Source organism: Brachionichthys hirsutus, chromosome 7 (assembly GCF_040956055.1).
Source record: "Brachionichthys hirsutus isolate HB-005 chromosome 7, CSIRO-AGI_Bhir_v1, whole genome shotgun sequence".
Lineage (NCBI taxonomy): Eukaryota > Metazoa > Chordata > Actinopteri > Lophiiformes > Brachionichthyidae > Brachionichthys > Brachionichthys hirsutus.
The window spans coordinates 3,319,452-3,347,106 of NC_090903.1; the positions used below are offsets into that span (position 1 = coordinate 3,319,452).

At 42.3% G+C, this 27,655-nt stretch overlaps 1 protein-coding gene across 2 annotated transcripts; it reads right to left on the reverse strand.

The window, feature by feature from the left end:
- Positions 1–12,545: 12,545 nt before the first annotated feature.
- On the reverse strand, positions 12,546–27,300 carry fam204a (family with sequence similarity 204 member A). Of its 2 annotated transcripts, none has more exons than XM_068741423.1 (7): positions 26,972–27,300; positions 26,636–26,732; positions 26,496–26,526; positions 25,487–25,589; positions 23,957–24,046; positions 13,651–13,760; positions 12,546–13,496 (listed from the first exon to the last, which is right to left on the reverse strand). In XM_068741423.1, the coding sequence occupies exons 1-7, from the start codon at positions 27,221–27,223 to the stop codon at positions 13,445–13,447; spliced, it is 735 nt and encodes a 244-aa protein (XP_068597524.1). In that variant the 5' UTR covers positions 27,224–27,300; the 3' UTR covers positions 12,546–13,444. The 2 variants fall into 2 exon arrangements, with proteins under 2 accessions (XP_068597524.1, XP_068597523.1); XM_068741422.1 differs by having other exon boundaries at positions 26,636–26,735.
- Between the last annotated feature and the right edge of the window lie 355 nt (positions 27,301–27,655).

Below are 27,655 nucleotides of genomic sequence, written 5' to 3' on the forward strand. Positions count from 1 at the left end.
ACTGGCGTGCCCCTCCATCGGCTAATCCATACCCTAATTCCTGATCTAATTAGAGGAAGGCTCAGCGCTGGGCCTGCCACAAAAGACTCCAGAATACAGACCGAGCGCGTGCCCAGGGAAAGGAGGGAATAAGAAATCCAGTGAGATGGAAAGAGAGAGGAGAAAGGGGGGGAGGACAAACAAACTGACAGAAGAGCCCACAACACTGATTTAAAGCATCGTGACTGGTAATCTTGTGCACCGACTCACAGTCACTGTGTTTTCTTCAGCCAGCGCTTCATCTGCTCATGAGATTATTGTCTCGGTTTTAATGCCGAAATGGATGAACATTATAGAGTACACACATCTTTCCAAGAATGATACACAAAAGTGTTTTTTGTGGAAACGGTGAAACAACATCTTAGTAAAGCGCAGGTATTCATCGTGACTGTTCAGAGCGAAACGGAGTCACGGAACAAAATGAAAAACTATTTGACTTCAGATTAATGTGCTGAAATTAGTCATTATTATTACGCTTGAACTAATAACCTGTAGGGGCTCTACATTCCTAGGAAGGAATTCTGTTTTGCCTGCGTCAGACACATCAGGGGAGGTTCTTTCTTTTATTTGTATTTTGTTTTTGTGAATTACACTGAAACAACCACATTTTTCTTCTTGTTATTCCTTGTTACCACATGGTAACGGATTTCCAGTCAACTTTTAAAATGTTAACACACTTGGTGTTACAAACTCTGTCCACGATACGATGGGGACGCCATCTTCTCATCCTTCTCCCAGCGTTGTAGGCGTTATCCGTGAAGTTAGAAGCAAAGTATCCGAGCTCCAGATGACGATCCGGGTCACAACCAAAACCTCATGGTCCAGACCCTATCTATAAATAGCATCATCAAAATCTATTGATAATACCCTCATACACCCAAAATCTTTGCTTGTGATGCCGACCTGTATCAATTTCCATTTTATCACGACAAGATGAAGTCCGTTAAAGGTCCCATATTGTACTTTTTTCCACAAGTTAACTCAGTTCCCAGACACTTTGGTCAAAATAGCAAACAGATGCTGCAGGACAGCGTCCCTCATTTCCGTCTCAAACAGATGCTGCAGGACAGCGTCCCTCATTTCCGTCTCAAACAGATGCTGCAGGACAGCGTCCCTCATTTCTGTCTCAAACAGATTCTGCAGGACAGCGTCCCTCATTTCTGTCTCAAACAGATGCTGCAGGACAGCGTCCCTCATTTCCGTCTCAAACAGATGCTGCAGGACAGCGTCCCTCATTTCCGTCTCAAACAGCTCCGTCAGAAACGCTCTAAACCCGGAAGCAAAAGTACTTTCACAGCGAGCACGCTACCATGGTAAACCGTGAGGTGACATTTTTAGCACACACAAATTTTTTAAAATATTTTTGCCAGAACATTACCACAAAAATAAACTTTATGCAGGAAAAATGCTGAAGAGCGTGGACGTGCAGAACGCAGACACAGGGACGCACGCACATCTTGTGCACGTTTTCCCCGCCTGACGTCACGAGGTGCGTGATTTCTTCCAGACGTGTTTCAGGAGGTGATTGCAGACAAAAACTACGGAGGATTGACTGGATCAGTGGTCCCCAACCACCGGGCCGTGAGGCTTTGTTACCGGGCCGCACATAAAGAAGAAGTAATTTATACAATATCCATTGTATCGATTATTAGCGTAATTATTAAGAAGTAATTATTGGGACCACAATTTATGGTGAGATATTGTGTAACTATTAAATATTTAATAGTTATTAGTAGTTACAAACTATTACATATTTATTTAATAGTTATTGCAAGTGCATAATATAAAGTTTATTGATAAGATTATATTCCTCTTTTTTAATTTAATTACCCGCCCGGTCCGCATGAAACCGGTTCGTTGCAGGAAAAAGGTTGGGGACCGTTGGACTGGATGGTTTATTTAGCTGAGTTGGATTTAGGACCCAAAATCACCTTAATATTGTAGAAACATGGGAAAAGTGAGTTTTTCATAATATGCGACATTTAAACATCCCCGTCTGGGCGAGCTTCAAAGCGTCTGTTTGAGGTCTCGGACTGGACACTGGCTGCAGGGAACCACTGTTGGAAACACTGATGCAACACCAGAAATGGCTGAGCTCTTTCCATACAGCACAGGACTGAGGTGAAGTCCCCGCATGTGTCCACCTCGTCAGACATGCAGCTTAAATGATAATTTCCCAACATTTGGAGCTGAATTAGACCAAGTTGGGTCTCAGCTGAAAGTGAAAACAAACAAACCAATAAGGAGGAGGGGGGGGTTGGCGGTTAGATGGCGAGAGGCTGCCTGTGCATCATCAGCGTTGCTAACAGCTGAATTACATACTCTAAAGCCCTGCATTGCCAGAAATGCAGCCTGCACTCTGAATGTAAGTAATAAACTCCCTTGTGTTGAAGCTCTGTGGGTTAAGAAATGAAATGCTGCAACACTGATTCACGAGCAAGATAGACGTGCTTGCCAAGGTCAATGAGGCTCCCGGCGTAATTACACGACTGGCAGACACAAAGGGCATTGTTATTGAACAAGTATAATGCTGCACATTACCAGAGTAACAGCGGTTTCTATCAGCTGACACGAGCTCGGGAAGACGTAGGGCGGGCATCAATTTAGCCTACTTATCTACACTCTTTAATTACTTGGTTTATTTGATAAACAGTACAAGGAGAACCATTAAATGAGTCTGCAAGATCCAAAGGGGATTAATTTCTTACTCCTTGGAAAAAAGACAGAAAGAAAAACACAAATCACTGGTAGCATCCCTTATTTCACTCTTTAATCGCACATTAATTAGAGGTAATAGGGGCGCCAGTTACACTTGATATTTTTTCAGGAGGGGGGGCTGCATTAGCCTCTCCAGAGGAGGAGGCGAGCACATCAGACAAAGACAAAGACAAAGACGACACAATCAGACAGAACAGCAGGAAGTAGGAGTTGGGACAATGGAGATTTGAGCTCCTAAAGCGCCATTTAGACGAAAAAACACGGCGTTCCCAGGGAAAGCCTTGGCTGGACCCTCGCTACAGGGCGGTCTGAGACATACACATTTTAGGTTGCATTAACAGATATTTTTCACGCTGTGGCCACTGAATGCTACATGAAGACACACTGATCCATTATTTCATTCCGTCTTTTAAATGTGCCCCCGAAAACACCCGTGGTCAAGTGTTGATTTTATTCCTGCGATCCTACAGGGGGTAGTATATCAGTGAGTTCACCTTTCATTTTTAGCCCATGCAAACATTTTCTTTAAAACCCCTCTTGACGCTTTCAGAGAACACGTTTCCTGATTCCTGATTCCATCGGCATCGTCTGTTAGTAAACCATTGACATGGAGCACCAGTGTTAAGGCCACTGAAAAACGTTTCAACATAATCGCGTAAACACCTGAAATACTCTTCCCCCTGATGTTCATGCGGGGGGAAGAGAGGCTCAATCATGGGAGGCTTGGACTCTGGGAGCTTTAGGTCCAGGAAAGAAAGCCAGGATGCTCCGGCGCCATGCATCAGTCTTGTTCACATTGCACGTACTGATATAATGTCTCCGATGAAGGTTTGAGTTGTGTTTTTCATGACTTGGAGAATGGTCACGGTGACCTCTGGGCGGCGGTGGCTCATTTGGTTGGGCCTCGGATTGGGACCCAGAGAGAGCCATCGGTTCATATTTACAACGAAGGTGGAGAAAAAAGGGGACCTGATGACCATCTCCGTTTCTGGCCTCCTGAAAGGTGAATTTTCCGGGCTGTTTTGAAGGAGGCCATCGAGGTGCATGTTTTGAGGGCAGGAGTCAAACAGTTCCACCCTTGGGGGGCAGTATTGTCGACACTTCCAGAATACACACCCAGTACTCTCCGACCTGTCTACCTGATCACCCTAGCTGGTTCCCACTGCAAAATGTACAGAGATTTTCTGCTAATAGTAAGGGCCACGGGCGACGGAGCATATTAAGTTCAACAAATGCTAAAATAATGTCCATTATTACATTATCATAACCCAGCGGCTACACTCAGAATTGAATGACTTGATCCTGTTGGTTAGCGTGTGGCTAGTTGTGCCGGACATACTAATGAACATGCTTTCTACCACCAGGTTACCGCTCTTGACCCACAACTACATCACAGCTAAAAACATTGTCAAGTCTTGAAGATTTGTTTTTTTCCGGTTAACCTTTCATCTCAAATAAAAGGACCGTATATCGAACACAATGAACAAAATGGCCTGTAAAATGGGTTTTGGAACCCTCGCGCACTCGCTCTGTTTCCTTAGCTTAAATAAAGAGGTAGCTTCCCGAGCAATCTCAGCCTTGTTTGTTGAAGGTAATTACTGCTTGTCTTCCCGTCCTGCTGGACCAGACGACGCATGGAAATTATCATTCCCCTACTTCAGTCAAAGATGGAAAAAGAAAAGGGAGAAAGGGGGGACAGAGGGAGGCATATGGGAAGGGGGGAGGCGGCGGGAGAGGAATTCTCTAAGACGGGGGGTAGCTCCCTCCCTGCATGACAAGAAAGGGCACTGTCTCTGATTAATTAGCTGGAGTTGGTAATCAGTTTAATAAGACCGAAGTTGATGGTGAGAGGTCCCTTTTGGCAGAGCCACACTAAGCTTAGCACTCTGTTCAGGGCCGTCGCTCTCTCACATCGAGTAAATATGCACTGTCTATACTTACATAAATGCTGTCTCTTTTTTTTTGCGGGGGCGGGGCTATTTTGCCTTCCATCCCGCCGGAAAGCCTAAGACTACCACTAAGGTCATTTCCGACAACAGTGGTCGGAATAGCAGACAAATTCATGCATTTTTCAACGTAGAGCTAATTAAATTGAGGTCTAATATTGCGTGAGGCGCTCAGTCGCCCTTCACACACACAAAGAGAGCAGAATTCAGCAATTGACTTGTGGCTTGATGGGCTTCTGCTGTGCAGAGTTACACCAGATGGCTCAAATCCTTTTCATTCTTTCCACTTCTGATAGCAAAGCCCGTCGTGGGAGTCATCACTAAATGGAGAACAAGAAGGAACCGTTGAGGGCGCAGGTCATCAGTTCATCACCAGACTGACACTAGCAGAACTCTGCCTGTTGCTGTTATGGGACATAAAGAGGACAAATCATATACACACCTGACAGTATTAAAGGCTGCTAAGAAGACCTTAGCTTTCTTTCGAAGGGATACATGAACTAACAATGATATTTTCTTGTATTCCAGTAGGTCAAAAGATAAAATACAGAGACAGATTAGAAATACAGTCAGAGCTCATTCCCCCCCTTTTTTCTTTTCTTTTTTACTCTCATTATATAAATCCTGAATCACAAAAGCCCACCCCTTGAATTTGGAATATCATTGGTTATACTGTACAGTACAGTTCCTCAGGATGTAGCTCCAAAATATGAAAACTCCATCAGTTCATGTGTCGCTGACAGAAATAGTGAAATAAATAAATCTCGATAGATAGAATTTTCGGTGATGAATCACAAAGTTATGGAAGTGAAACCAAATTCCTGACTCCACTTTTGCTGTTGTTGTTCCGATCCCCTCCAAAATGTGAAGAGTTCTTCCTTGACATACGTTGAACCTTCCTTCCTTCTGATGGGCGCATATAAATATGGAAGACAAAGTAATTATGTAGTCTCTCTCTCTCTCTCTCTCACACACACACACACACACACATGATAAATCCACTATTAAACTACAATTCCACCTTCCGACTTATTCACTGTTATACTAAACTGTAATAAACCAAGAAGACTTGCTGGAAGAAAATAAGTTGTTGCTGTCGAGCAGCTTCTATCTTCAGTAAACTCTGAGGACTGAGATAAGAGAGCGCCACATATTCCCATGGCATTAATGATCATCTGCCTTTACAACACAGAGACATTCAAGTCGCAGATAGAGCGACAAAATAATTGAAGCACTGCAAAGTGGTCTATTGTCATTCAAATGATAAATTAGGCTTGGCAGAGGTTCTAGAGTTACTTTTACAAAGCATGGCTATTGTTTATCTGGAGACAAGGTTTTAGGGAGTCAGAAGGGAGGGAATTACTTGTGAGAGTTGTGAGTTTCTTGGGGTTTAGACACAAATTGGTTCTCTGCTCACTTGGGCCTGCCACAGCATCACGCTTACAATGGAGACCAGTGCTCAGACCGCACTACGTGGAGACAGATTCTGAGTCAACCTGGAGCCTTTGGTCAGTGACAGACGTAATACGATGTAAAATGATGATCAGCTGAGAATTGTATTCATTATGAAAGAAAAATAAATCAATGTTCTCACCAGAATGCGTTGCAAAGGTTCTCAAGTTGGGTTTGAGTACTGTTCGCTGCTGAACTGTTATTACCACTGCGGTAGCTGGACAGTAAAAGTAAAATTTAAAAAGTAAAAGAAAAATTAAAAGAAAAGTAAATTCATATAAATGAATAATTCATGTAACTAGCCGGTACCTGGAACAGGTTTGACTTACTGCCGGCAACGGGAACCAAGCTCTGACTTCAATCGTACAGGGACCGGACAGCCCTCAGCCAAGGGCCCCAGACCCCAGACACCCGAAGCAAGCAAGAAATCCCTGGGGCCCCCACACCACCCGTGCACACCGCAAAAATGTGTTTTTTACACACATAAATGCACAATAAATAAGTAAACAATGTATAAGGCCATTTAAAAAGAACATTTAAATTGGCACAATATATATAAAGCAATTAAATAGTGTAAATAAATAACGTCAAATAAAATAAATAGTACAAAATTAGGCTTGGCTAGTGCAAAATTCACAGTGGAGTGGCAGTGGCATAACGTTGGACTCTGTTGGTTTTAAAATGTTAGTAATGATCCTGAGGAGCGATAATAAATAAATCGTTTTTACATATTTATTAAGTCAGTTCAAAATGATTTCACATCATAATTCAGCATGTTTTAAGTTTAAATGTTCTCCTCAGAGTCACATATCCATCATTACGCATAGCTTTTTCATACAAGGTGCAATATATTATTATTATTATTATGGAAATAAATGGCCACAAAAGTCAGACTTATTGAGGTCTTTGACAGGACAAATCAAGTTAATGTTATTTACCAACCCCAAAAGTACAACCTGGGAAGTGTCTTCATATGTTTGAACTGGTGGAAAAATAAATGACATTTCCTCTACTTTTTTTTTCAGGTACTTGATGCTGCTTAAGATGCCATTACCCTTGTTGGGGCTGTTAAATTAAGAAAAATTCAATATTCATTAACTCAATTAATAATTCATCCAGATAAAATGCAATATGTGGATTCCACAGTTAGGATGAATCCATAATGAATGCACGCTCAGCATATTGTCCCTGAAAATGTTTTTTTGTTTCATGATAGCAAAAGAAGGAATTTAATGAAAGTTCATTTATTTTTTTATTTTTTTTAAAAGTTATGTTTAATGATAAAATAGATGCTTTCCAAGCAGTTTTTAACTAAGACACGATTAAGTGGGTGTATAACTATCCCACATATTGAAGTATGCTTTTCAAATTTAGAGGAATGCATTTAAACATGATTAATTAAATTGTAAATGTTAACTTGACCTAATTCTCAGTTTGAGGAGACAGAATTTATTTTTTTTACTGAAAAATGGAGCCATAGCTTCCGCTCATCATGTGGCAAAAAGCCCGCAGAGTTAAATTGTATATTCAGAAATACCATATGAACTTTCATAATTGCTGAGAGAGAGAATATTGAGTTCCTGAGTTAAAAGTCTCCCGGCTCCTTCGTCCAAAAAACAGAAGTCCGTGTGTACACGTTGTCTCAGCCAATGCTGGCGAGGGTCCCGCAACGGCACACTGCTCATCCAAACACTGTCAAACTCATTTCCTCCCACCACAGAGGTTCATTCTGGCTCTCAGCTAAATAAACTATTTCTCTAATTATTAACTGTGACACCCATAATCACTGGAAGACTGCAGCACTAAATAAATGCCATGTCTTTTGTGTTACAATTCTGTGCATCTTGACAAATGTGACCCATTAAACAAGCCGGTTGCCTTTGTAAAGAGTGATGATTACACTAATTAAAACTGCAATAACATCTGAGAGGGCTGCACACGTGCCAGAATTAAAGAGGTCATTAAATCAGCCAAGGAATATGTCAACGCCTGCGTGGTCTGCTGCGCACACAATGCTACTCTGAGGAAGAAGAAATGGGCCTCCTGTTTACCGAGACGCTATTTAGTTTTTAGTTTAGTTTAGTTTAGTTATTGTTTGTTTCAGGCAGAATAAAAAATTAAATAAAATAAATAATACCTTTTCGCGTACAAGAAACCATATTTCGGCAAAAAAAACAATAAATATGTCCAAAACAAAACACCAAATGCCATGTACACAAGAAATAGCAAATAATTTATTATATAGTCAAGGAAAGGAGTGGGAGGAAGATAACTTATTAAATCCCACCCCCATTATACAACTAAGGACTTCTAATAATGTAAAAAAACCAAAAACAAACGAAACAATTTAGGAACATTTATATATAGCACACATTACTAAATAATTAATAGTATAATAATACAATATATTTCAATAATTATATACCAACAATGGTAAGAAGGAGCCATTTATATTATATTTACACATAAAAGGCAGTTTTGTAAGGCAAAATGAAAAGATGATGTTTCAGTCTCGCAATGATGTCATGCAGGTAAGGAATGAAACCAAAAAAATGTAACGTGACTGTGCATTCAAAATACAATGACATGTAACAATTTTAAAGTGTCCAAAAAACAACTGGAGCGCTGGATTCAAATCATACTTTGATGTGTGGGAGATCTTATGAAGAAAAAAAAACATGTTTCCCAAATTAAAAATTAAAAATTAAAACAAAATCTAGATCCAAATGATGCTGGATTCTTGGGCCACTGCTCTTAAAAAAATAATTTAGGACCCAATCATAATCCTGCTGACAGATAAACAAACATGCTAAAACCAGCGCAACTCCAGGAGCTTCTCTTTCTCTGAACAGAGAATGAGATGAAGCTCCATGAACTGGGAAGGTGAAATATTGTCGTCTGTTTGTTACGTTCTGCCAGCAGAGATCAAATGTCAATGCCTTATATCGAATCGGTGAAATGTTTGGACAGATTCAAGCGAATGAAAACGTGCGTTTGAACGTTGACCGCTGCTGAAGGCCTCGGCCGCCACGCAGTGGAGACGTGTGCTGCCTGTGGTTTCTTTTCTTTGCAGCCGCGTGGCTCCTGCAGTTAGACGTTCCAGGGCCAGGAACAGGAATGACCCTGATATGCCAAGTTGAACCGTCTGGGGTGGCAACTCCTACTCATCCCATTAATGCATGTCACTTCAGCACAGGCGGCAACCGTCGCTGGATCTACTTTAAAGCTTTAAGAGTATAAATGTTGCACGTAAATATATACGATAGGCCAGGGGTGTCAAACTCATTTTCTCCAAGGGCCACGTCAGCATGTGAAGAGGAGGTTATGTAATCGCCGGCGTCGGTCTGTTAGCAAGATCCAAAAGGTTCTGGACGGATCTTGATAAAAATCTTCAGGAAATGTTGGGAACGTTACCAGGAAGAGATTATTACATTATGGTGACGATCCAGAAGAGATTCTGGATTCCGTTAACATTGCAGTCAAAGGAGCTTCAAAATGTGTTCCTCCATATCTCGGTTGATTATTGATCAATATTTACGGAATTTAGGGTGTAAGGTGGGGGCCTCAATCTCGCCACCGAATGTCAGAATTTCCTCTGGACAGGATTCAGAATAGTCAGTAAAAAATATTTAATTTCAACATTAAAGCCCCATTTACGGATTCAAAACTCGGTTAAAAATACACACTCCGATTCACTTTTCATGGTTGGTGTATAAAGATACCAAGAACAATTCATAACTTTTTGGCGATGATCCAGATCACCATGTGGACGGTCCAAATAGGAGGAGAACGAGCTGCTCGGAGGAGGTCTGCGCTCTCTGAGTGGTTTTCTCATTAGAACATTAATTCTTTCAATTTATCAGGTTGAGAAAAACACATTACTTCATCGATCAACAATCAACATTATTCAAGTAAATAATCTTAAATAATAAATCAAGAAAAATATCATCCAACACAAGTTATGACATTAATTTTGTTCAAAACTCTTTTGTCACAGTGGAGATGAGCAGAACTGCAGTACAACCAACAATTGTGAGCTGCTAAGAACACGTGTGACAGATGCAGCCTTTTACAAAAACAAACACAACTCTCGAGGGCCACAAAAAATGATGTGGAGGGTCACATTTGGCCCCCGGGCCTTGAGTTTGACACAATTGCTATCAGCACTACAAAAAATGTTCTCACACAGTGTGTCCTATTAGTTTAATCTATTCGAAAATGACATGACAACTTATAAGCTGAATTTTCTATTTGTTTTCATCTGTTGATACACTTGCCTGTCCCAGCGGTTGATAGTTTTCAACATGGAACAAGTGAAATATCCTGTTTAAGACCTGCCCTTTAAATACCTACAGTATCCTCATGCTGGTAAATCACTTTACTTTACAGAATGTTACTTTAGACCCAGCTCATACTTTGATCTGTGCTAGATTTCACGGCAATAGCAGTGCATAATTCCCCCCCCCCCAAAGATTTGCTGCCATTATCTACAAAGTTAGAAGCCAAACTCTTCTGATCCACCAAGAGATCCATTAGGAGCACAACTCTGGATCCAGGGGATGATCCGGATCACGACAAAGAGCAAATGGATTGTTCCTTTGGCCATGACCTGCCGCTCCAAAAATGTAATCAAAACACAGGGAAGAACCTTTAGATGAATAAATCACGAAGAGCAGAAGCGAAGAAACAGCTGGACAGTTCTGAAGAACTGATGCTGAGAGGTGGAGCGTCTTCAACCAAACTTGATCGAGTCCAGCTGTTTCTTCGTTTCTGCTCTTCGTGATTTACCTGCGACTGAGAACCTTCACACACAAAGGAAACGCTGAAAAGTTTTATAGTAGAACCAGATAAAATAGATAGAAACCCGAGCAGCAAGGTTTTCCATGCCTAATTAATCACGTAGTCATCAATGGAACTAATTAAATAAATAAAAATAGATCCCTTTATTGAAAAACAATTTTCAATGTTGAAATGTACAAAAGGTGATCTAGCCTTAAGTTCCTATAATGAGTTCCCAGCATAGTATGGGAACCCTAAAATGTATTATTGCATAACATTACTATATAATGCTATGCTGCCATATTAAAGAATATAATACGATTTATTAGAATATAATTATGTGTAAAATCAGATTTTAAAGAAATAATTTTTTATAACCCCCCCCCCCACACACACACACACACTCCCTTTGTGGCTGCACTGCAACAAAACATCAGAAGCCTGGAATAACACCCAAACAAAGGAACATCAACACGTCATCTTATCTCTCCCTGCTGTTAGGTGTGAGGTGTTTTTAGATCATTGCTCGTCTTTATCTCAGCGATCTCTCCCTTAAATTAATCCTCTTCCAGCCGGCGATAGCAGAAAGCGATAGCGCTGATGTCTTGTTGCCCGCCACGCGTTCCCCTTTCAGCCGCGGCTTTCCAACCATTTAATGGGATTGTTGTTGTTGTTGTTGTTCTCCACACAACAAACACATTTCCTAGAAGTGGTTCGACATGCGCCCAAGGAATATCTCCCTGCTTTTTTACAACCAATCAGCACGGGTCAGGGGGGGCTAAGATTGGCCCGCAGTAGCAAAGACTGTTGAAAGCATCTCCTCAACGTGACGAGAGGGGAAAGGCAGATTTATTTCCCGCTTAAGAGCAGCATCATCTCTGCTCGAGGCGTAATGCTGTGTTCCAGGAGATTAATAACGTGAGATGCTGTTGATACAGCAGCGCTGCGCTGCTTCGGATCGGCGCCGGCCATCATGGAGAGATTAGAGGAATGGCTTTATTACAGACAAGGAAAGGAAATGTAATATTGAATTGAGCCTTCTCTAAACTCGTAATTTCACTATGTGTGAAACATGCAACAACAAAAAAAACACCCGTCTCCATCATGTCTGTGCAAATAAAGCCACGATGCTCTAAAGGAGTTGTCCAAAAGCGCTGACGGTCCGAAGTCTCTCGCTACTTCCTGTCCTGCTAATTAACCATCTGCCGAGGCCTCCTCCCTCCTCAGTCAGACGTATCTCCATCAAAGAGAAGAAATCCCACGTCGTGCTTTGATGTGCTTATCACGGCGCCGACTTGCGTCTCATTACAGAAATAATTAATAGTTTAATTACCACCATCGGACGGCTTCTCAGCCACAGTCCCGCCATTCACTGGGATGCGAAACCATCCGAAAGCTTGATTTTTCTAAATATATATAACGTGTTTTATACTCAGGCCTTATCTGTGTTTATTCAGCTCAGGTAATTCCACACCGTAATTACCTTCACACTTTTATTTATGATGCTTAGCTCATTTTACCTCATAAAGATTCCGCCTACACAGCTACCCCCCCCCCCCCTTTTTTTTAAAGGACAGTGTCCAAAATAAGTGCAATGCAAACAATTTAGGATGGATTCATTTTAATTCTCATTACCTTGAAGCAAAGCAATCATTTTGTGTGGTTGGGGGGGGAATATATAAGCAAGCATTATGAAGAAAAAAGAAAAAAGTAATTATCATTCCGGTGCATTCTTGGAGGCCGTTTGCAATTAATTCCCGGAATCTGAATAAGCATTTCAGAAGAGTGAGTCTAGCTGCAGCTGAAAAAAAGAAGATGAAGAAAAGATCAAAGTAAGAGAATCGACTGCTTTTAGACGAGTTTACAGATGCTGGAGACGGCTCATCTCACAATGAGCGCGAGGCGGAGGCTTCCAGAAGCAGCCAACTGCCTCTTGTTCCGGCGGGGGGGGGGAATACAATAGTGTTTCCACCCAGCATGGGCGAGGGCCAACAAGAAGCCCGCGTTTCATGTCTCTCTCCCGCCTCGCCGTGTTCACTCAACTTCCAGTTTACAGCTGTTTACAGCGGCCAAATTTCATTTTCTACTCCCCAAATCCTATCACACATTATCCTGTACATTGCATTAGCGCCTAATCTTTCCTTTCTCTTCTCCAGAAGAAGAAAGCAGCTGCTTCATGATTAACCCACTTTACAGCAATAAATAAACGCATCATCCCATAATGTACACCAGATTTAATTTGAAGGAGAGAGAGAGAGAAATAAAAGGCCAGAACGCTCAAATCTCTGAAAAATAACACAATATAGACACCAACGGGCGCCTTAGGAATTAATTTGCTCCATGATTTTACTCTCTTGTGCTCCATGGATTGGTTTTTCCTCTCCCTCCCTCGCACGGGCGTGAAGTCTTCAAAATGTAAGAATAGACTAAGAGGAAATGGAGGATGAGACTTCTTTTTTATCATATTAACTTTAAAAAACACACGTCTTCCTCCTCTTCTTCCGTGTTTATCATATGAAGCCCATGTTGCTCTTGGTTTCCCATCGTTGTTTAGCCTCAAACCTGTAACACAGAAGAAAAAAAACAAGATCAGCTGTCAACTTTCATCTCTGCAGGTTTCCAGAAGCTCCGTCTGCACTGCAAAGTGGCACATGTGACAGCAGTACGAGGACAGAGTACGAGGACAGAGACAGAGACAGAGACAGAGACACCGTACCCCCAGGCTAGTTTCTTCCTGGTTTTCTGAATCTCCCTCAACGCTTCCTCTTCCTGTTTGTTTCGCACAAAGTCCCGGCAATCAGCGGCTTGAGCGATGTTCACGGCCAGCTGTTTGGAGACAGAGGAGAAGTCCGTCAGAGGACGAGGATCTTCGTCATCGCCACGGCAACGCACAAACATCCAACAGTTTTGCTTACATCGGGATGCAACTGGGTAAGAAGTGCAGCGATGTCCTGAAGTAACCCCCGAATTACAACGTGACGCAACAACATGAAACGACGAGCTCGTCTGGGGACAGTCAGGATCTCACATTATATGTGATCGACAATATTATTTCTAATGATGCATTTGTTGCCGTTCTGTGTTTGTTACATGTGAACAGGCCCGCATCAAAATGAGGTTACTCGCTCATAACACAGACGTCTTACCTTAAACGCCTGAAGAAGTCAATAGGATAAGTTTTATTAAAGATCCTGCTTTTGTTTAAGGCCTGATTAAAGGAAGCTCCGAGTCTCACACGGTTCCGTCTGACAGAAACGGCGAGCCACTTTTGCTCCGTCTTATAAAATGTTGCAGAAACAATTTTCCACTTATTACTGCCGTTAAAAAAATAAAAGTGTGTTTTTTGCCTTTGGAATATTGCAGACAATCCCTGACATCAGAAGTGAGGAGAGTGACCGTGACTGCGAGAAGCAAACATTTAAATCCCAGGAAAGACCTATGTATTGTGAAGCAGAATAATCCCAAATAACCCCAGTCACTCAGAAGCGGGGAAACAAAGGGGGGGGGGGGGGGGGGGGGCTCGTCTGTCACTCCAGAGATAGGTTTATTATTCAAGCAAACTTTGATAAACAACTCGGAACCATTTCACAAGGCCGCTGGTAATTCTGCCATTTGCAGAGCACAATCTGGGGAGAAAGAAAGACTTAAGGTAATGAAGAAATGCACCACCAATGTGCCACTTGGAAAAAAGAAAAGGGAAAAAAAAGACCTGCTGGGGAAAAAAAAAATGTTTCAATTATAATTAAGTGGGATAAACTTTATTAGAAAGACTGAAACTAAAATATCTTCTAATGCATGCTGGGATTAAGCAGGTCAGAGCAAGCAGCCAGGAAAAATTAAACTCTAAAGGCTTTTTATCGCCATATTTCAGGAACCAAGGGTGTAAAATGTTCTAATTTGGGATACATTAAAAGCCATAAAGGTCTTTCAAAAAGATTAATGGTACTTTGCTTGGATTTAAGATAAGGGTTTCAGCTGGCTGCACGTACTGGGCTCCGGCTGGGCCCTCAAGGCATTCATCTATAGTCACTGGAAGATTTGTGAAAGTGTCTATCCAGCCTGAAGCCTGCAGACGATGACAGCGCTCCGGTTCTTTGCCATTTTATAGCTTTTAAATTCCTCAAATCATGTTTTCTCCTCTTAAAGAGCGCTATAAGGGGTGATTGCTCTAACGTGTGTAGCAGATTTGAGTGCAGATTAAACCACACCAGGGCTTTCTCCGCTCCTTGTCAGGCACAAAATGCTTCCGAGTGGCTGCAATACACGCAGAGATTAGAAGCGAGATGTTTATTGAATTGCTGCTGCCTTTTTACGGAAAGAAATAATCTATTGGCTCGTTCTGGGAGCGAATCAGATGAAACCGTGATTTTAAATGGTCTCATTTTCATTCAGTTTTTTTTTTAAACACCAGGATTACCCACCTCAACCTGCACTCCTGGGGGGTTCAATTGAAATGCAAAAGGTCTTTGAACATTCCAAAACAGTCGAAAAGCGAAATTAAAACCCATTTCAATGCATTTTCTCTCCCTATTTAAAATTCACAGTATAGCAGTTACTGCATCCAAAGCATTAAAAGGTCTGCTTTTTTTTTCTCATCAGTTTAGTCTACAATTCCTGATTGTCTTTACTGGGGCTCAACATTAATGTCAACCAAGTTACCTAGGAGACAGAGCAGATCAAAGAGACAAAAAAAGAAACCTTCAAATGTCTGATTAATCAAGCCTGCAAACAGCTTATTCCTTTTAGCCTGCATGCAAGTATGAAAATGAGATTCCGAGAGCAGTACATTGTGCAGATTTGTTCATTCTTATCTGAACAAAGCCAGCGGCAGCTTATTTCATGGATCACTGGCACTGTCAGCACTGCGGCGCGGAGCAGGTGACGGCGCCTCTTTCTGTGGCGAGAACAAAATTAGCAAAAAAGTCTGCACAAATTAGCCTCTCATATTTTCCGTAATGTGACATTATTTTTCATTTACTTTTCTGATCCACTTTTAGGGATTTCTTCCCCCCTCCTCCTCGCGTGTGCATCTTAGCACCAAATCCTTCCACATCAGAGGGCTGGCTGGAAAATAAGAATGAAAGTACAAAGCTGGAATAAAAGCAGGAGACAGGCAGACTCCTGCATTCTTTGTTTATGTGGCTCCTAAAAGGCAAGTCTTCCCACTCCGCCGCACATTAATATGCAATTAGGAGTCCATCACAGACACGTCTGTGCCTTGTGTCTCTCTTGTGTGGCCTGGGCACAGCCCTGATAAAAACAAGGTTTATTCAGAGGATTAATACTCTGACCTTTGGAAGATTCGATGGGGGGGGGGGGGGGGATCATTGTGCACAATGCTGGCACTGCAGCAGCAGCAGCAGCTAAAAGGCTTAAGGCCACTAGGAGGGTTAAGTCAACAGTACCGTTTTCAGTTCACTCATGTTTGGGTCGTCATGGAGATTGGAGTGGCGACCCAAACATGGGGCTTCAATCCACAACTAAAGGGAATCTGCCTTGCTGCTGTCTATTCCATATAGCAGGGAAACAACAGTATCTCTGTTTTCGGCTGTGCGAATGTTCAAATGAAGCCCTTCTGAGGTGTATGATAAATGGAATAAGCATTAAGGAGGCTAGATGAGCGGCGCGGGGCTTATGGAAACACTGGCAATTAAACGGCAAGTGCAAAAAGACAATAGCTAAATGAAAGATATACCTAAAGGGTTAAAGCTCCAATTAACAATAAGAAATAAATGATGGCTTTAAGGAAGAAATGGCCTGAAATCCATTCATAAAATTTCCCTATCCAGGAACCTTCTTCCAATTAAAACACGCAAGAGGTGGATTAACAAGGGCTATATGGCTTTGCCTTGCTAAATCACCTCCCCGAGCTGCTCCGCTGCATCTGACGTGTAAACGATTAATGACCAGCCTAATTCCCTTATCGCACTACCTTAATGCCTAAATAATGTGGCCTTAGTCAACTTTGGAAAGCAGGGCTATATAAGAAAGGAATGAATATCAGATTAGACCGCTTGTGTGTTATTTCAGCATAATTCCTTAGAAGTGAGGCAGCGAGGAAGAAAAAAGTGTCCCTGGCCATGGAGCCTCAGAGTTACGACAGCAGACACGAGAGCAAACCAACAATCAGCCAAGGGAGAAAATGCAAAGTGTCGAAAGAGACGGAGTCAAATAACACAACTCAACAAGTACTTATTGTTGTCTCGCATAATATAATTCATAGGAGTGATAGAGCATCACTTGGTGTGAAGATTAAAGGGTTAAAAAAAATCCCCAATCAAAAAAGTGATCAAGATTAAAAGTAGTGAAGCTTTTCTTAGACTAAAAATGGACTATCAGGTAATACTGAAGGAAGTAGGGGGGGGGGGGGTCAAGCCCTTTATCTGGACCCACACACACATTTCATGGCTTCCTTCATGCCCCATAATTCTGTCATGTTTGTGGAGATCTTCCCAGCAGTCTGTCTAATCCAGCTAAAAAAACAGCAACAACAACCAACCAGCTGACAAACAAATGGCCACAGATGAAAATAAACCACAATAAGCAGAAGTTCTCTAAGATAAACCCACATATCATCAGCAAAATATAGTACTGTATACAGTAATCCATGACTACACATCCCAACTGTAACTCTATCTATACTATTAGACTTCAGATTATTCTTTCCTGGTTCATATTCACCCATTACAACTAGATTTTAAATAAAATTTAAAAAGCTTGTTTTTCCTAGCCAACAATCCAAACCCAAACATCCTCTTCATCGTGTCTTTTGCATCTTCCTCCCCAATACCAACCACTCTGACATTAATAAATATATATTTATTCAAGGCAACGACAAGGATCAAAAATATTTGCGATTCTGGAAATTGTTTGGCATGTTCGTAAAAAGCACTCAATGGGTTAACCAGCAAATGGAAACGACTCATTATTCATTAAATAACAGCATTGGTGACAGAAAACACAAGAGTTCAGCCACAGTCACATCCAGTATGAAGGCAGGCTGATGTGTAGCTGCCTTGGGCTACTTTAAAGCTGCTTTTTGACCCTGCTTTAAACAGGATATGAAAGCGTCGATGTTAATAACCCATGAAATACATTCAGCTGACTCTGAGCTAACAGTGTCTGAGGAAACTGATTCATTTATATTTCAAACTGGTCAATGGACTCGATTACTGAAAGGATAGTCGCAGGTCTGATCTGTGTATAACGGTAACTTTCACCCATGTGACAGACTTTAAGAATAAATCTTCAATAATCAATTAAAATGTGAATTTTACTGAATTCTTTCCAGTAGGGTGTGAACAGACTATTCCTGTGACGCACGCACAAAGAGCAACCCTTTCTGCCCCATCCAGTAGAGGGGTAAAACAAAAAACTCTGAAAGTTTGCCTGCTTTGTGTGTCTGCCGTTATCTTGCCTCCTCTGAGTAGGGTATGCTTATTAGCAAGCTTGGAACTCACCCGTACAATAATATGCCATCAACAGTTTTATAAGCTAATTACAAAAAAAAAAACAGTTTAATTAACGAGGGACTGCAATAAAATAGCAATCATGAAAAAAAGAAACTGAGGGAGCTAAGCTTCCACTACCACCAATTAAGGCCTAATTACAAACAAATTATATATGTGTTTTGCTGTGGGCTTTAATTTAAAAATGCCTTTAATTAAAAGAGAAAACATGCTAATTAATTAAATAGCACACAAATCTACATTGAAAAGTATGCTTTGTCTATCAAGTAATTAATGAAATACAATAATCCAAATGAGATTCCCAGGCATTTGATAAAAGCTTAGTACCCATTTCAAAATCCATTTCAAAATTAATGGGCGAAAATTTAATGCGAGTCATCTCAAGATACAATAAAAGTTCATTCAGTGATAAATTGCTACGCTGAAGGAAAAAAGAACAAAGAGGAGAGTTTCCCTAAACTCTGCAAATTGCCCTTGGGGGGGGGGGGGTGCGGCTAGCAGGGGAGGCAAAGAGGAGACAGCCTCTTACTCTGATGTGGGGCGGGGAAAGTCAGGATCTGATAAAGCCCACTTTCCACAAAAGCGCTGCTCATTAATTTATTTGAGTACAAACATGGAGCACGGCGGGGAGACGAGGCTGAGAAGAAAGGTGTTAAATAACGGCAATATCACGGAACCCCTCTTAGTTAAGCCATTTGTTTCAAATAAGCTACCATGTCTCCTCCAACAAAATGCTTCAGCACCTTTGTTCACAGCATTTAAGCAGAGCCTTCCAAAGGGTGGGTGGATTTCAAGGACGGTGGGGCTTTTCCTTTTAGCAGCTGCTTCTATTGAAATGGGAGCTGAAACGTAATAAGGGTTATTATAACCAGTTCAAATGCTTCAGAAACCATAAAGGCCTAATTATCGAACGTAGTAAGGCAGCCCATTTACACATTTATACACTGCTTAAGTGGACATTAAGCTCACAACAGGGTGGGCAGCGGTCCAGCAGCGGGTCAGGAAGGGACGGTCAACAATGAAGTGGCTCAATTTCAGGGACACATTCAGGCAATCACTTAAAACACAACACCAATTCCAACACAACACTGCTAGCATTGAATGAATATAGTTGGATTCCGTAGTGAAAATATATATTTTATATTAAAATGCAGAAATGTGTTTGCCGGACACAAATAAGGCAAAAAAAAAAAAGCTCTGGGGGGGTCAGGAAGAGCTGTCAGCGTCTGCCAATCTCACGCCCCATCCTTTCCTCACTCGTGAACAAGATCCCAAGATACTTGAACTCCTCCCACTTGAGGCAAAGACTCCCCACCGACCCGGAGCTGGGCAGACCACCTTTTTCCGGTCGAGAACCATAGCCTAGGATGCCTTCACCAAATCTACAAAAAACACGTGGACTGGTTGGGCAAACTCACACGAACTCTCGAGCACCAAATGGAGGGGGTAGAGTTGGTCCAGAATCCCATGACCGGGACAAAAACAACATTATCCCTCCTGCATCCGAGGTTTGACTATCGGTCTGATCCTCCTGTCCAGCACCTGGAATAGACTTTCCCGGGAGGCTGAGGAGCGTGATCCCCCCTGTAGTTGGAGCACACCCCCTGGTCCCCCTTCTTGAAAAGGGGAACGACCACCCCGGTCTGCCAGTCCAGACGCGCTGTCCCCGACTGCCGTGCGATGTTACAGAGACGTGTCAACCAAGACAGTCCCTGCACATCCAGAGACTTTAGATACTCAGGGCGACTCTCAGCCACCCCTGGTGCCCCGCCACAGAGGAGCTTGACGACCACCTCAGTGACTTCAGCCTGCGTGATGGACCAGGCCACCTCTGAGATCTCCGCCTCGCCTCCTCCAAAGAAAACATGGTAACGGGATTTTGAGGAAATCCTCAACGCATTCTTTCCACCGCCCGACAATATCCCCAGTCGGGGTCAGCAGCTCGCCGCCTCCACTGTAAACAGTGTTAACGTGGCGAGACAGTCCAGCTCCTGACTATATCAAAGGGCCTCCACGACTCTGATTTACAAGGATAAATTATTTGCTGTAACGATGATGTTCTGACATCCTACAATGAGAAAGTGGATAATTGCGACTAAGAAGGTCCTGTTAAGTTCATTATAGCATTAGAAGGTCAATCCCCAAAATGACGAATCCTGACTGCTGTTGTGAAACTTTGCGTGGTCTGATTTCAATCCATTTTACTGCCAAGGACCCCCCCCCCCCCACCACCACCACCACATTTATGGTTATTTTTAATGCTACACCTAAAGTCTGGAACAGCTGAGTAGATGATGAAAGATTTAACTGTAACAGAATAAAACCAAAGCACAATATCAGGCTAAATTCATGTAGTTAATCAGAACCATTTTCCATGAATGGCTGCATCAGTCAAATATGAGCTTCTGGATGCAACCAGGTCTCCTCACAGGCCATTTCTTATATGTTATGCTAATTACTAATGGAATTGGCCCACATGCAGCTTACAGCAGTGTAAAATGATGAGACCCGACATTCTTTCCTAGACGACTCGCACCTTTTAACATACCAGGACCAGTTTAGAGGCAGGAAGCTTCTTTTTTTTTTTGTCATCCTGGGTTTTTGAAAAGCAATCTGAACATTCTGAGAAGCTCACCAGACATCTGTACGAGAACGAAAGCTGAGTATTCGCATGAGAGCGCTTTGTCTGAGCAGTGCAGAAACAAATGCTAGTTGGCTACTTAAAGAGGGGATGCGGTTCTCGTCCCCGTCTTTGCGGGCGTTAATGCTTTCGCTTAAGAGCGAAGCCAAGTCTTCATGAATTCGTGAAACAAAGGCTTTCAAGCCTTGGGAAATATTTTTTAAACTCAACCTGCAGCCCGTCTCAGAAGTTTGATGCGTGAAAGAACCGATATCTCAGGATTTTTGCCTTCAAAATACTTTTTTACCAAATTGTTTTAATGTTCAGATTAAGATTAAGGAAGCAGAGCGAAGGGAAATCATTAAATGATCGGAGGGAGCTCAAAACAAGACACAAACATTCCCGATTCAGACGGCGAGCGCTATTACCTTCCATTTCTCTTTGCTTTGAGGAGATAAGCAGCAAAGGGTTAGATTGAGGATGAAAACATACTGAAACATTGTCATCCAGCATGTCATCCAGCATGTACAAACATCCTCTTTAGCTGCTCACAGCTGTCAGAATGCTTGTGCATGTTTTTTTTTACACCTATTCTTCCACCGTAAAGCCCGCCACAAAGACGCCTTGGTGTTATGATCGTAAACAAATTAAACATCTAAGCCATTCTGTACAAAATGAGCCACTCAATTATAAGCTTGAAATTGATTCTGGCCACAGTGGGGACTATTGACCCTCTAAATCAGGGGTGGGCAAACTTTTTGACTCGTGGGCCACAATGGGTTCTAAAATTTGACAGGGGGGGGGCGGGCCAGGAACAGATGGATGGAAAAAGGTCAAATGAATGAGGTTTAATTCTAATAACATTTTATTTAATTATATAATTTGGACAAGTTCAGCGGGCCGGATTAAAAAGCCCAAGGGGCCGTATATGGCCCCCGTGCCGTAGTTTGCCCATGCCTGCTCTAAATATTTGTCACAGTGCTCTCATCAAAAGTGAAAAAATGAAAAGTGAAAAATGTACTTTCAACAAATCTGTTGGCTTTAATGCTATCTGCGTAGCGTGTTTCAGATGGTCGCCATGGCCACAAAAATAATCTAGCTGCATCTGCATGACGCAACATAATCCCTTCCATTTGAACTATTTGGTTCTCAACTGCCACCTCTCTTTACACTCTATAAACTCCAGCCCTGCCTTTCGTTCTCTTCAAAACAGAACGATAAAGAACTTCACACAGTCCACATTTAGAGGATTTTGAAATGGCCAATTCATTTTCCTTTTGAAAAATGAAGTTATCGCCGCTACACAATGGCCGGCGTTTGCCAAACGGCTGTCACGTACCCATCACGGCTCTGGCAAGACGTGATGCAGGTGCCAGGGAGGCGAGAACCTCGGCTCAGGCTGAAACCAAAGCACCAGCGCTCTAAGAGGCTTTCGGAAGGCACAAGCACAGCAGCCACTCACATGAGCTTTCACGTCACTCCCAACATGTGACCACCGTGCAAGCAGCTGAGAAGGGAACACGAAAGGGCTCTGACGCATCTCACTCATGGCTACTACGCACTGGAGCAGCACCAATCCAATGAGAACATTAGGAACCTATTTAATCTGAGAATAAAAGCCTTTAAAGAGCAGAATAAAAAATGTTCATGAAAGCAGACGTGATCATTTCCTGTCAATAGAAATTAGTGTCATTTATTGTTGGGCGTCACAATCCTGAGGTTAAAAAAATAAAGTCTGCTGTGTTCCGGACTCGCCCGCGGTCATTCATAAACGTAAAAACAAAGACATAGCCGTTAACTATCTGCCTCTTTGATTAAAGAATGAGCAAGTGTACGAACATGCAACAAACAACAAACTCCCGACTCCTGCTAATGGTGAATTTGAGTGAGACAATTTCCAACAAGAAATCCTGGGATCGATATTTCCCCGTTGGGCTGGAGAATGTCTCCTTCCCAGTTTTGTGCCGAGCCAAACAAACGGGCTGCTGGCGGGCGTCACACAGCAAATAGACACGAGAGGGATGGCGTCTAGCTAGCTCTCTGCCAAACAAGAGAGCGAGTATCATTCAGAAAGAAAGAAAATATTCTTGATTATTAGACATTTACAGAAATATTCACCCCCCCCAGCAATGGCATCAGTGAAACAAGCTCCCAAATTTGGCCTTACAGTATTTTTAACTGCTTAAGTGTATAAGAACATCGCTGGTAGTAAAGGATTAGTACATTACAAGAGAGCGTCCCATTCTTCAATGCAGAGACACAATGTGGATGTAATAAAAGGAAAAAGTTGAACTGGGGTAACATTTCTCCTGAACAAGAACCCCCCGCTTGACATTTTTGTGTTGCAGCTTTGACTCCAGGACAAGAAAACACTTATTGGATGCCATAGGCTGCCTGCATCATGAAACAAAGGAGTCTAACTTTGATGCTTCAAGTATGGCAGCTGCCCCACAGTGGAGGAACAAGCCCGCATCTGTATGTCTTTTTACCCACAATTACTCGTGTGTGTGCGCGCGCGCGTGTGTGTGTGTGTGGGCTACATTTTACGCTACATTAGTTTCAAACCACTTGATCCTTGATGCCTGCCAAGGTGGTTAGTTCCAAAACTTCAGGCGCTGCATTTAAGGACATGTACACTTCAAAGGTATGAAACTCTTACCTGGAGAATGAGTTAGCGGTGGGCTTGAAAGCGATGTACCCTTCATTAAAAAGCTGAGCCAAAAGTCCTTTAGACACTGCAGCACTTCAAAACTAAGGGGAGGGCTTTCCATTAACTCAATGGAAACAGGGCTGCAGGACTGAACGGTGGGTGACACTGTGGGTTTTTTTTTTTTTTGTTCATCTATGTCTTTGCAGCTGAAATGGACACGGATCCATTAGCCTGATTCGTCACAGCGGGAGCGCCCCAAAGATCTCTTATCAGCAAAACGTACCTCTCGAGTGGCGAGTCTGTCGCTCATCTCCTCCGCCTTTGCAACGTCCCCTTCAGCGATGGCCCCCTCTATGCTCTTTTCTAGGCCGGACTGGAGGAGAGCGAGGGGGGAAAGAAATCAGACTTTTTTTTTTTTGGAAAATGGGGTAGAGAGAAAAAAAAAAAATCAAAGAGTAACTTCAAAAGTCCTCCGGGCCGTATTTTTAATATGATTGCCATTACTACAAATATGTAGATTTCCCTTCACAAATGAAACCCGTTTTGATTGGATATTAGTGGGGAAATCTTAGAAATGCTACAGGAGATTACCAAAAATAAATGTGACTCTTAATTACACATTTCCATTACAGGCCAAAGTGGGGGGGAAGGGGGCACAGACACCCCCCGGTTACTGATGGAAGGGCAGTTCTGCTGCGATGAGCCTATCTGAGTAGAGCACCAGCCCCATAAATTTCATCATGCTAGAATATATACTGGAAAGAGGCAGTAATTACTAATGTGTCTCCTCTGATGTATTCTTCAAAGGTCTGGACTAAATGGTAAAAGTACACTTAAAATGCAGAATTAATTTAAAAAAAAACACACATTTTATCTAGTTGTTTGGTCTTGATTTTGCCTTCTATGACACAGTGAAATCTGATTTCAGTTATCATCCCTTGAATCTCACAAATAAAATTCTAAATAATTGCCGAGCATCTTTTGTGCCATGAATTTGTATTGTTTTTTACAATTATTGAAATAAATGCTGTTGGCAGATGAATTAATCGCAGCTTGCTGACGCGACAGTTTCTTTGTGAAATGCCTGCATGAAAGATTTAAATAGAAAAAAAAAGATATGATATATATTAATTGCAAGGAACTGCATTTGAGGGATAAAGAAGTCCCTAATTATGTTGATTTGACAAGTTCTGTTTCATTCTGCTTGCTCATAATTTCCTCTCGCCTTTTATAGTTGGATTATTCAAAATTCTTCAATCAGCAAAAATAACCCATCAATTTTATGCTTCTTTGAGATACATTAAGCACAAAATACTCAAAACTATCCATTAAAAGAATCAAAATTGAAATAAGAGCAGTTCCCATTCACTGGTTCAGCCGTAACGTCAATTTAGCCTGCAAGGATATTGGTTCATTTGTAATGTGCATAGCCCTGCATAAAATGATCATTCGTTTTAAGTAATTAAACATTTAAGTGCAGAAATGTATACAATGAAAGAAAGTTAGAATGACTTTAAATGGGCAGTGGTTGAATGTTATCTGTGGTTGGAACTCAGTTTTCCTGTACAAGCAACATTTCTATCTTCTTCTATTTTTTTGTGGAGAAAAACAAGAAAGACGATTGGTCCTAATCTGATCACTGAATGGAGCCAAACATAATCCCTAATATTCATCTCAGTGTCAAGTTGAGTGGCCATAAGGCTCTTTGTTGTATCACATAAAACAATGAGAGGCAACAGTGGCAGGGAAACACAAAGGAAGAGGACGTGCTACTAAGAGCTACGACTGACGCAGCATTAAACCTCTTTGTTACCTTCTCAAGGGGATTGGAACACGCAGCCGGATGAAATCGCTCATTTACACCAAAATACTGCTTCAGTTCGTTCCAGTGCGTCTCCCGCGCCTCCTGGTACTCCCTGTTCACAGATAAAGAATGTGTTAATGTCCATTATATGAGACCGCCGCCGCGATCAGGCAAACCCTTCCTGTCCCGTTCTGCTGCTGGACTCTTCATCGCAGCATTAATGCGGTAAGAAAGGTAAAACATGGAGCATTCTGCCTCAGGGGAATCCTCGATGCGCAACAGCTACGATGCTACACTGGCTGAGGACTGGGAGCTGTTGGCTTATTAGATGATTTAGTAAATAAATGCTTAATTACTGAGTGTATTCTAAACGGTATGGTGTGAGGCTCGAGACATTTGACGGCAAACATAATATTTGGATTTATTTAGGTTGGAGGCGGCCATCATTTGATGAATAGCCACCCATCTCAATGGTGTGCTGTGACATTTCATCATTTATTTATTTTGTAATAACACCACTGAGCTGCTGAGAAGGGCCCAGCAGAGACTCTACTTCCTGAGAGTGCTCAGGAAGAACAGCATCACACAGAGACCGCTGGTGTCCTTTTACCGCTGCTCATTTTAACGTGCTGCATTTGTATCTGGTTTAGCAGCAGCCCAGAAAAAGGCCCTCCAGAGGGTCATCAATTCGGCCCCAAAAATCATCGGCTGCACCCTCCCCTCGTGGGAGGAATTGCACGGTTGCCGGTGTCTAAAACGGTCTCAGAAAATCACCGGAGACTCCTTCCATCCGGGCCGCAGTCTGTTTGAGATGTTGTCGTCAGGCAGACGGCTAAAAGGTTGATTTAAATGAATGTAAAAATACTCTTGTTATTTCTTTTATCACTCTATTTTGTCTTCTGGTGTTGTATAAGTGAATGTATGCCATTTTAGTTTGTTGTACATCGTACAATGACAATAAAAAGATTTATATTTCTCTTATTATTTTGTTTGTTAATTACTTTCTTATTTCTTTTACCTGGTTCCTGCAGGTCCTTCTCTATCTGCTCCTGCTGAGTAACAGAGAGGGAGCGTCAGAGATCTCAGGTCAGGCGGAGAACATTGCTCTGGTCAGATCAACATGTTGAATCGGGCGTTGAACTTTTATTACAGCATTACCGCTGTCGCCTTTCTTGTGATGTCGCCTTCTTCTTTTTCTTTTTCTCGGGACCTTCATCGTTTTCATCTCCTCCAGTTTTTTCCGTTGATCCTGGAACTTCTTGGAGATACAGACACAAATTGAATTTAGAAGAGGCCCTCCCAGGCCACGATCTCCTACCTGCGTACACGGAGTGTGTACTTATACAAGCAACAAGGCATCCGCAGCATCTCTCTGATACTTCAGAGTTAAAGGAGAGGTGGGGATTCGAACATTGTATTGTCCTCTACTTACTAACAGAACCACAGGTACTCTGTGACTAGCAGCTGAGCCGACTGATCGCCGCATCGACCTACTTGCCACATTTCCTGCGACACTCCAGCCACACTGCATGTCGGAGAGTCACGGTCTGCGTCGCTGTCAGCACGAGTCGCCTGCGTTTCCCAGACTGAGACTGTGTTTCTCTCGGCTGAGCTCGTTCCACGTTCATCGCCTACTTTCTTCTTGCCCTTGTCCTCCACATCTTCTCCCGGCGCATCCTCGTCGTCGTCTGAACTCGAACTGAGGTCGTCTTCGGTTAAACCCCGCGGCAGAAGTCCGCTGTACATTCGACGTAACTATTATAGAGTCCGATTATAAAGTAATGTTGTGTCACTGCAATAGGAACAGCTTAAAAACAGGTAAACAATAGATTTTGACCGCAGTAGTCGCAGCTGACTGCCACTTCCGTATAAACACTGTGACGTCTCCAGTAGGAAGGCGCTGATTGGCTCGTAGTAAACCGGTCGCGCGCGCAGTCCAATCAGCTCTTTAGTCTTAAAGGGAACGCGCAGCGTGAGGTTTCATCCAGCAGAGCGTCTTTCTGGGTTCTCCTAATAGAACCCACAACAGACACATAGAACACACTGAAGGAGTTCCAGCAGTTTGAGTTTGAGTTTGAGTTTGAGTTTATTTAAAACAGGGACAATACATATTGATGAATGTTTACACGTAAATATGTAAGATTATAGCCAATGGCTAATTTCCATCTAGTCCCTTTG

Coding starts and splice junctions, on each gene's coding strand:
- fam204a (XM_068741422.1), bottom strand. CDS start 27,223: ATGTACAGCGGACTTCTGCCGCGGGGTTTAACCGAAGACGACCTCAGT. Junction 26,527..26,635: donor TCACAAGAAAGGCGACAGCG/GTAATGCTGTAA, acceptor GTTACTCAGCAG/GAGCAGATAGAGAAGGACCT. Junction 24,047..25,486: donor GTTCCAATCCCCTTGAGAAG/GTAACAAAGAGG, acceptor GCTCTCCTCCAG/TCCGGCCTAGAAAAGAGCAT.